This window comes from Cebus imitator, unplaced genomic scaffold, assembly GCF_001604975.1.
Source record: "Cebus imitator isolate Cc_AM_T3 unplaced genomic scaffold, Cebus_imitator-1.0 Scaffold579, whole genome shotgun sequence".
Lineage (NCBI taxonomy): Eukaryota > Metazoa > Chordata > Mammalia > Primates > Cebidae > Cebus > Cebus imitator.
The window spans coordinates 696,518-704,845 of NW_016107894.1; the positions used below are offsets into that span (position 1 = coordinate 696,518).

Sequence of the window (8,328 nt, forward strand, 5' to 3'; positions counted from 1 at the left end):
AAAAAAAAAAAAAAAAGAAAACACTACACCTTGGAATCATATCAGAGGAGTCACAGAATTGAAGGGAAAATTGAAAAATGGGCAGAAAGGCATAGGATGTTAAGCAGCAGGGACCCCATGCAGAACCATGTCACAGAATTGTCTGATTTGTACCACACTTGGCACTTCTACCACTGTATGCTCAGCAGGCTATTGGATCCTTGATGCCAGCATGGACAATTATTAACTATTGTTTATTTTTATGTTTTTCAAGTGATAATCTAGTTGTCAAGTGACGTCTAGTTGTCTGGCCTAATTTTTTTTTCCTTTTTTTTCTTTTTTTATTTTTTTGAGATAGAGTCTCACTCTGTCACCCAGGCTAGAGTGCAATGGTGCAATCTCAGTTCATTGCAACCTCTGCTTCCTGGGTTCAAGCAAGTCTCCTGCCTCTGCCCCCGGAGTAGCTGGGATTACAGGTGGCCACCACAACGCCTGGCTAATTTTTTGTATTTTTAGTAGAGACGGGTTTTTGCCATGTTGGCCAGGCTGGTCTCGAACTCCTGACCTCAGGTGATCCACCTGCCTCATCCTCCCAAAGTGCTGGAGTTACAGATGTGAGCCACCGCCCCTAGCCCTGACTGGCCTCATTTCATGTGCTAGTGTTGTCCTAGGTGGAGAGTAGTATCTGGCCTTCTCGGCTTCTGTAGTAGAGCATTGAGCCACGCTTCCCACCAAGACTGACACAACCAAAGATTCAAAGGAAGAGTATTTTGATGCTGGGCAACAATAATACAAAGAGTAAATGTCCACCTTAACAGTATGGGTATGTAGATGCCCATGTAGCATTCTGCCAAAGACTGGCTGAACTGAGAAGCTGTGCCTTTCCCCTAAGGCTGGCTATTTTTTCCTGAGACCAGACTCTGCCAAACAGATCTCAGTAGGACTTCCAGATCTCAGTAGGACTTCCAGGCAATATGCCAAGTACAGGAGTTTTAACATGAGGACCTCTGCCTATTTCTGATTCACTAAAATGGTGTAAATGACCAGCAAAACCAGCCAGCTCTTGGGGTCATTCTGAGGAGGGAGTGTGTAGAAAATAGATGCACATGGAAAATACACCTCCCTAACTTCTGGTCTTACTGGATCTTCAGTGTGGTATCTTAAGACCCTGAATTTCTATGTTATTGGGCAATATTTCACTGCAGCTTTACCTGATTAACCATATGAAACATTTTCTTGCAAGAGATACAGAATTATTTTGCTTGCATTTCTTTGCTCTTCTACACTCTCTTTGCCTTAAGGTTAGAGACCATATTACTTTTGTATCTTCAAGTCTAGTATTGTATCTAGATACAGTAGGGACCTGAAAAAATATTTGATGGGCTGAATGAATGGATTTTCCTTAGCTATCTTATTATGAGAATGAATTGATTCTTATGAAATCGTAGTGAATTAAGTGTCATGGATGTTTGAAATATTTTATAATTTTTTTAGATTAGAAAATAATTGTAAATCTGCTATGAGAAGAAGGACCACAGTGATATTTCCTCTGCTTTTGTTGTTACAGGTGTTCCAGGATTTAGGGATGGAAGTACTGTCTGGAGTTACCAAAGGCTATAACATAAGCGTTTTTGCTTATGGACAGACAGGCTCTGGGAAGACATACACCATGCTGGGGACCCCAGTGAGTATTATAATTAGATGTATTCCTGATGCCACAGCAAGCCTTAACCTTGCATTGTCCTTACTACTGTGAGATAGAATATGATTTATGTAGTAGGTCAACTTTAAAGGAGATTTAATGAGTCTTCTGTTTTAAGAATGAGTTTTTCAGCATGTAATTGGAAGGTAAACTGAATAATTAGCCCCTCCTTATTAAACACTGAAGACCCTTAGAATTTTACAGCTCCCTTCAACAAAGCAATTCTTCTCAGTCCTACTGATTTTTTTTCGTTACCTCCAGGTTCCTTACTTGAAGCTGTTTTACACCTTTGTTGTGGATAAGACCTGGACTAAATCTTAAGTGCAGCCTACAGCTGTGCAGAGATTCCATTATTGTGGCCAAGCTCCAAGCCTACATGTGTTATATCTGTGTGTTAGAAGAAAGCAGGAAGGTTAGCTCCTGAGCCAGGGGTTTTCACAAGTATGTAAGATTTAATAAGAGCCTTCCTTTATCATAGAAAATTAGGAGGGCAGAGTTCCTTAATAAGAATACCTTGTTTTTTTAGGTTTAGAAGTATCCTGGTAGGGGTGCCAGGTACAGTGGCTCACACCTATAATCTCAACACTTTGGTGTGGCTGAGGCAGAAAGATCCCTTAAGCCCAGGAGTTTGAGACCAGTCTGGGCAACATAGGGAGTCCCCATCTCTACATAAAATACCAAAACCAGCTGGGCATGGGGGCACACACCTGTGTTCCCAGCCAGTTAGGAGGCTGAGGTGGGAGGCTGCAATGATCAGCCATGATCTTGCCACTGTACTCCAGCCAGGACAACAGACTAAGAGACCCTGTCTCAGCTGGGTGCGGTGGCTCACTTCTGTAATCCCAGCACTTTGGGAGGCCGAGGTGAGCAGATTACGAAGTCAGGAGTTCAAGACCAGCCTGGCCAACATGGTGAATCCCTACCTCTACTAAAAATACAAACATTAGCCAGACATGGCATGTGCCTGTAATCCCAGCTACTTGGGAGACTCAGGCAGGAGAATCACTTGAACCCAGGAGGTGGAGATTGCAGTGAGCTGAGATTGCACCATTGCACTCCAGCCTGGGCAATAGAGTGAGACTCTGTCTTAAAAAAAACAAAAACAAAAACAAAAAAACCTAAGAAACAAAACAAAACAAAAAAACATTACACAGGGACATTCTATAGGATATGTTGCCTCCTAGATGATTATCCCTGATGCCTTGGGCCTAGCTCATTGCTCACTTTGTCCTGTGTTTAGTGTCATTTCACAGTATTTGACTTTAAAAAAAGAAATTGGAGCCCTGGTGGCTCACACCTATAATGCCAGCACTTTGAGAGGCCAAGGTGGGCAGATCACCCGAGCTCAGGAGTTTGAGAGTAGCCTGGCAACATGGTGAAACCCCGTCTCTACTAAAAATATGAAAATTAGCTGGGCATGGTGGCACCAACCTGTACTCCCAGCTACTCAGGAACCTGAGGCAGGAGAATTGCTTGGACTTGGGAGGTGGAGGTTGCAGTGAGCCGAGATAGCGCTATTGCACTCCAGCCTGGGCAACGAGAGTGAAACTCCATTTCAAAATTAATAATAATGATAGTAATAATAAGAAAGAAATCGGCCACTAAACCAAAAGTATAAAGCCCTTAACCTGAGTACAAGTTAGCACTGAATATAAGATGGGAAAAGAAACCGCCTTTTTCTAAATGTGTGTTTTTGTTGTTGTTCTTGTTTTTTGTGATGTAATCTCACTCTGTTACCCATGCTGGAGTGCAGTCGCACGACCTCAGCTCACTGCAGCCTCTGCCTCCCAGGCTCAAGTGATCCTCCCACCTTAGCCTCCCAAGTAGCTGAGACCATAGGCACATACCAGCATGCCTGGCTAATTTTTTTGTATTTTTAATAGAGATAGAGTCTCCCCATGTTGCCACGTCTTGTCTTTAACTCCTGAGCTCAAGTGATCCACCTGCCTTGGCCTCCCAAAGTGCTGGGATTACAGGGGTGAGCCACTGCACCTGGTCTAAATGTGTATTTTGAATACTCTTGTACTCAACCCCTCCGTAGGGATTGGAGGTATAGGGGGTCAAGGGGGAACATTGGTAAAGTGTTTTTATCCAAGAATAATGTAAACTTCATTGTGTAAAAGCAGGTATCTGGGTTTACTTCCTTTTATGGTGATAATCTGCCTCTTATCTGGTACATTTCTCCCATGAATGTCTTTTGGAGCACTGGCACATAAAAGTCTTCTATATTCCCTGGTGAAATTGCCTGAAGTGAAGAGGCTAGGACAAGGAGTCCATGCATCTATCTCCCATGCTGAGGATGGTTCCTGGGTATTCTGTAGGAGAGACCATTACCTTGAGTAAACAATAATGCTTTCCTTTCTTCTGTTTTCCAGGCCTCTGTTGGGCTGACACCACGGATATGTGAGGTATGGACTATCTTCTGACTGGATCCTCTCAAAGTAGGTCTCTGTACAGTTCCTACAATGAAACCCCAACCCTCTGGTTTGTGCAGGGTCTCTTCATCAGGGAGAAAGACTGTGCTTCACTGCCTTCCTCCTGTAGGATAAAAGTAAGGTAAGAACCTGACAACCTCTGGGACCTGCAGTAGTTCTTTTTCTATTCCAAATTCTACCACATTCAGCTGTCCTCTCTTTGCTTCCAGAGTTACCACAGGGATGGAGAAACCCACAGAAGAAATATCTTGCAGTACAGGAGCTGAGGAACATACTTAGGGCCTTGGTTGTAGAAAGCTTAATTTCCTACCCATAGACTTAACAAGCAGGTCTTTCTTTCTGTGGCCAGCTTACCTTGGCTCTCTAGCACTTGAGATGCCTTCACAGAACAATAGAGCTTAAGGGTCGTGTTTGAAACTCACTCAAGAAACAACCTCTGTGGCCGGGTGCAGTGAATCTGGGAGGCAGAGGTTGCAGTGAGCCAATATTGTGCCACTGCACTTCAGCCTGTGAGACAGAGCAAGACTCTGTCTCAAAAGTAAATAAAAAAAATACAATTTTAAAAAACTCTATTGAATATGTATGGAAAGAGACTCAAGGGGGAACCCTGGTTTGATCAGTGCCTTAGAGTGTCAGAGGTGGACCTGGGACAGGAACTAAGACCTCCTTATTTTTAGCTTAGTGTTTTTTCTACTTTTTTCAAAATAGAATTATGTTGCCTTTTCTACTTCTCTCTAGTTTTCTAGAAATCTATAATGAACGAGTGCGGGATCTGCTGAAGCAATCTAGTCAAAAAAAATCCTATGCCCTGCGGGTCAGGGAGCATCCAGAGATGGGCCCATATGTACAAGGTGAGCTACTGTGGTCCTGGAGATTTGAAAGCAAACTGAAACCTGGGAAGCTTTCCTAATATTCACTAATTTATTGAACATATGTATAATGAACACTTATTGTGTGCCAACTATTGTACTAGACACGAATAAGTATTGATAAATAGAAAAGACATGGTCCTGCCCTCACAGGCAAGCTTACAATCTGGTGGGTATGAATCAGAAAATGAACAATTACAAGTAGAGATAAAGGCTAATAAAAAAAATAAATAGATGTAGCAATGGCAAAGAACAGTGGAAGATGTTGGTGACTTACCTGTATGGGGTGATCAGGAAGAGCTGCTCTGAGGAGGAAGCATTTAAGCTGAGACCTGAAAGGAGTACAGTCACGTGAAGAATGGTGTACCAAGGTGAGAAGCGTTTCAGGAAGAGGAAGTGGAATGAAATAGAGCCCTGGGAGAAGGTTTGTTGTTTTCAACGGGCCAGTGGGGCTAAAGCATGGTGAATGAGAGGGAAAACTGTGGGGAATATAGGGAGGTCTGTGGGCACTCGATCTGGCAGGGCCTCTAATGGTTCCCTGGTAAACCAGTCCCCTTTCCATGGTACTTTTTCTATCGGTGGTGGTAGTCAGTAGGGTAGGAAAGATAGGGCGATGTCAGACATCAGACCTGGGGTAGGATTTGATGTGTTTCCTAACCAAGTAGTGATGTTTGGTGTTTGGTACCATCTGTCTTGTATCATTAAGCTAGGTCCTGCTATTAAGTAGCAACAGTTGAGTTCTTTTATGGATGAAGTTTTTACCCTTCCAGGCCTCTTATAACAAGTAATATATGGTCGGGCACGGTGCCTCATGCCTGTAATCCCAACGCTTTGGGAGGCTGAGGTGGACGAATTTGTGGAGGTCAGGAGTTCGAGACCAGCCTGGCTAATATGGTGAAACCTTGTCTCTACTGAAAATACAAAAAATTAACTGGGTGTGGTGACATGTACCTGTAAATCCAGCTACTCGGTTGCAGCGAGCTGAGATTGCGCAACTGCACTCCAGCCTGTGACAGTGAGACTCCATCTCAAAAAAAAAAGTAATATATGCATTTTATGTTCCTGTAGCAATATGTCAGTTTATTTTTTATTTATTTTTTAGCCACCAGGTCTTATTGTGTCGCCCAAGGTGGAATGTAGTGATGCTGTCATAGTTCACTGCAACCTGAACTCCTGGGCTCAAGTGATCCTCCCACCTCAGTCTTCTAGGTAGCTAGGGCTACAGGCATGCATCTAGGCAGCTAATTTTTAAATCTGCTGTAGAGATGGGATCTCACTATGTTGCCCAGGCTGGCCTTGAACTTCTGGCCCCAGGCGATCCTCCCACCTCAGCTTCCTAAAGTGCTAAAATTACAGGGGCGAGCCAGTGCACCAGGCTGTAGTATGCTAATTTAGATCCTGATAAGGAGCAGGACATGAAAGATCAAGGGTTTTCTCTGGTCAGGGCATGGCAAATGGATGATATAATAGGTATGCCAGTGACTGATTCTGCTACCTTTGTCTTTTCCCAAATGTTTCATCATAGATGGCAGTATAGAAACAACAACAAAAATACCATTTCCTTTGCTAGGAACCAGTTTAAGTTTGCTCTGTAAAACTCTGTGGGTTTATGTATCTGTGTAAAGCAATACTTTCATGGCAGACAATGAGTTGATGCAGTGATGTCAGACTTCTTAAAAGTCTGTGTATGTATATGTGGGAGGAGTAATAAGAGGAGACCTCAGACGTAGTTCAAATATTTGCTTTATATAGAAAACAATGAAATCTGGAAAATGATAAGGGTCCCAAAGTCACACAGCTAGAGTTGGGACAGAATTGCACCTGGGAAACTTGCATGGGATTGGAAGAGAGGAATGGAACAGAATCCTATATATCAAGAGCCTGGATGGAGACCTGGGATCATAGATTCTTTGATTGGTGTAGTACCTGCAACCCAGACAAAATATGACTCTTGCAAGGTCATACAGCTTGGGTCATATATCCAATGTCAGTGACAGGATCAGGACTAAAAGGTTCATGAAGCAAAGTTCCAGGGTAGTTTTGGATGCCTTTATGGAATGAACCCTTGAGGGGAGGGAGGTAGGAAATACTAAATTTTAAACCAGTGAAAAATCTCTTAGATTCTTTGTTACAAAGAATCGTTCTTGAAGCTGCTCTGGACTTTCTCAAACCATTACAAATACAGGTGGACGTTTCTTAGTGAAGGAGTCATGAGCTGAAATAGTATAGAACCAGCCTTGGGAGTTAGGATCCTGAACAGTCACACTGAACTATTTTATTCCCTTGACTACCCTCTGATGACATTTTAATAATTTTTTTATTTTTTTAATGTTTTCTTTCTTTATTGATATGTTTGTCTTATCTATCTGACTGCCCATCTGTCTTAAGGCTCATCCATTCTGTGAATATGACTTTAAAGTGGAAAGTTGTTCCTGGCTTGAAACCAATTATACAGAAATTTACTGAGTACCTACAAAATGCCTATGCTATTCTGGGTGCCATGGGAACTATGAAAATATAAGGCCCTTAAGGAACTTGCAGTTCCAATTCAGAATTGTGAGATGGACCTTTATAGCTACCTAAATCCAAAGAAAGGAAAGGAGTAGCCTTTCCATTAAAAAATTTATTAATTAGATGAGAGATTAAGTTGAAATATGAAAAGCACAAGGCCCTGGCCAAAGCACACATAAAAGGCCCGTGGTTATAGGATCTAAACTGATATCTAAGTGAGACAAAGACAATGTTGTATGTTTGCTGTGGCCTTTAATATAATGGTATAGGTACAAAGCAAGAGTTAGGTTGTTGGGACTCTGAAAAAAATTCTGTATTTACTATGTACTCAATCTGTAAGTCACAGGAGTTTTCTCCCACCCCAAACATGTAATTCTTGTGCCTTTTTTTTTCTTTCCTTTCTTCATGAACTAGGACCTCTAGTACAATAGTAAATAAAAGTGGTAACAATCTTGTTCCCAGAGGAAATCTTCACCATTTTACCATTAAGTAAGATATTTGCAATAGTGGTTGTTTTTTAAATAATATTCTATATACTTCTCAAACTGTGGTGAAGGACCAGCTTTTTTGTGGTGGTGGGTTTTTTTTTTTTTGGATCAGAGTCTCACTCAGTCACCCAGGCTGGAGTGCAGTGGCATGATCGTGACTCACTGCAGCCTCAAACTCACAGACTCAGGCAGTCCTCCTTCCTCAGCCTCCCAAGTAGCTGATACTACAGACATGTGCCATTATGCCCAACTAACTTTTTTATTTTTTATTTTAGAGATGGGGTCTCGCTACATTGCCCAGGCTAGAAGAACCGATTTTTCTTCTTTTTAAATTAAATTTTTTT

General features: G+C 42.2%; 1 protein-coding gene across 9 annotated transcripts in view; it reads left to right on the plus strand.

Annotated features, from left to right (window-relative positions):
• Window positions 1-8,328, plus strand: part of STARD9 (StAR related lipid transfer domain containing 9) — a 163,899-nt gene that overhangs the window by 68,644 nt on the left and 86,927 nt on the right. For all 9 annotated transcript variants that reach the window (XR_001821027.2, XR_001821028.2, XR_005197954.1 and 6 more), the window contains exons 4-7: window positions 1,547-1,663; window positions 4,057-4,089; window positions 4,176-4,237; window positions 4,855-4,967. Coding sequence is in view for 5 of the 9 variants with exons in the window: in XM_017516309.2 (XP_017371798.1) it covers window positions 1,547-1,663; window positions 4,057-4,089; window positions 4,176-4,237; window positions 4,855-4,967 (325 nt within the window). In the remaining 4 variants the exon portion in view is untranslated. The remainder of the gene's footprint in view (window positions 1-1,546; window positions 1,664-4,056; window positions 4,090-4,175; window positions 4,238-4,854; window positions 4,968-8,328) is intronic.